The sequence below is a fragment of the Geospiza fortis genome, unplaced genomic scaffold (genome assembly GCF_000277835.1).
Source record: "Geospiza fortis unplaced genomic scaffold, GeoFor_1.0 scaffold62, whole genome shotgun sequence".
In the NCBI taxonomy this organism is placed as follows: domain Eukaryota; kingdom Metazoa; phylum Chordata; class Aves; order Passeriformes; family Thraupidae; genus Geospiza; species Geospiza fortis.
The window spans coordinates 724,936-725,925 of record NW_005054548.1 but is presented as its reverse complement, the minus strand read 5'-3'; the positions used below and the strand labels follow the sequence as shown (position 1 = coordinate 725,925).

The 990-nt window shown below is 61.7% G+C and overlaps 1 protein-coding gene across 1 annotated transcript in view; it reads left to right on the top strand.

Annotated features, from left to right (window-relative positions):
• Window positions 1-990, top strand: part of LOC102042659 (dedicator of cytokinesis protein 2-like) — a gene marked incomplete at its 5' end in the record, with an annotated part of 49,464 nt that overhangs the window by 34,650 nt on the left and 13,824 nt on the right. Inside the window, 2 exon segments of the mRNA XM_031064006.1 lie at window positions 646-744; window positions 849-943. Of these exon segments, the coding sequence (XP_030919866.1) occupies window positions 646-744; window positions 849-943 (194 nt within the window).

The following is a 990-nucleotide window of genomic DNA, read 5'->3' as shown; positions in this document are numbered from 1 at the left end:
GTGGGGGCCCCGGCGGTGCCGGCCCTGCCAGGGATGGAAGGGCAGCCGCGGTGCCCAGAGGCCGGTGCTGCCCTCCCAGGGCTCAGGCACGGCAGTCTCTGGGCATGGGTTGGCACCCACAAAGCTCCATCAGTGACTCCGGGGCACGGCAGGGCCATCAGTCCCCCTGAGCATGCCAGACGATGCTCTTAGCCCAGGAATTGCTGCCCTTTCCCGCAGTTTCCAGCCTCGGATGTGTCTCTGGGACAGCTTTTGGGCAGCATCCTGCTCGTGCACACTCCTCTTGTCCTGCTACAAAGCTGGAGCCTCCTGGAGTGGAGCCAAGGGCTCAGTTTGGGACCCTCCGCTGGAGGCACTCCAGAAGGAAACTGCTTGCCATTTTCAAAATGCCCTTACACCCACAGATGGCCTTAAATTATCTCAGAAATGACAGAGGTGCTTCAGCACCACTCTGTAATTACTCCTGCATCCCCCTGGCATCCTGGTGGGTGCAGGAGCCACCCCATCCCTGCACTGGGATGCAGATGAAGGGAGCTGGGGAAGAAGGGACCAGGGAGGGTGGGGGTGGACAGACCCCAGAGCAGTTGGGGCTCTGGGTTATGAACCAACTGGAGCTGCAGGGCCTGAGCAGCTCCTGTCCCCCAGAGCCACTACGTGGCCTGCATGGCCACCATCCTGAGCCAGATGGACAAGGACCACTACAGCAGCTACATCCAGGCGTTCCCCTCCCGGCCTGAGCTGATGGTGAGTGCAACACGGAGCCCTCTGGCACCAGCGCCTCCCTCGCAGCATCCTCCGGAGGGCACTGCAGCCCAGCACGGCTCCTGACCTCTGTACCTCCCTTGCAGGACTTCCTCATGGAGACTTTTATCCTTTTCAAAGACCTGATTGGGAAGACGGTGTATCCTGGTGACTGGGTGGTGATGAACATGGTGCAGAACCGGTGAGGGGCTGGGGGGGGACCACGGGGGGAGGCTGGGGTGGCTGTGA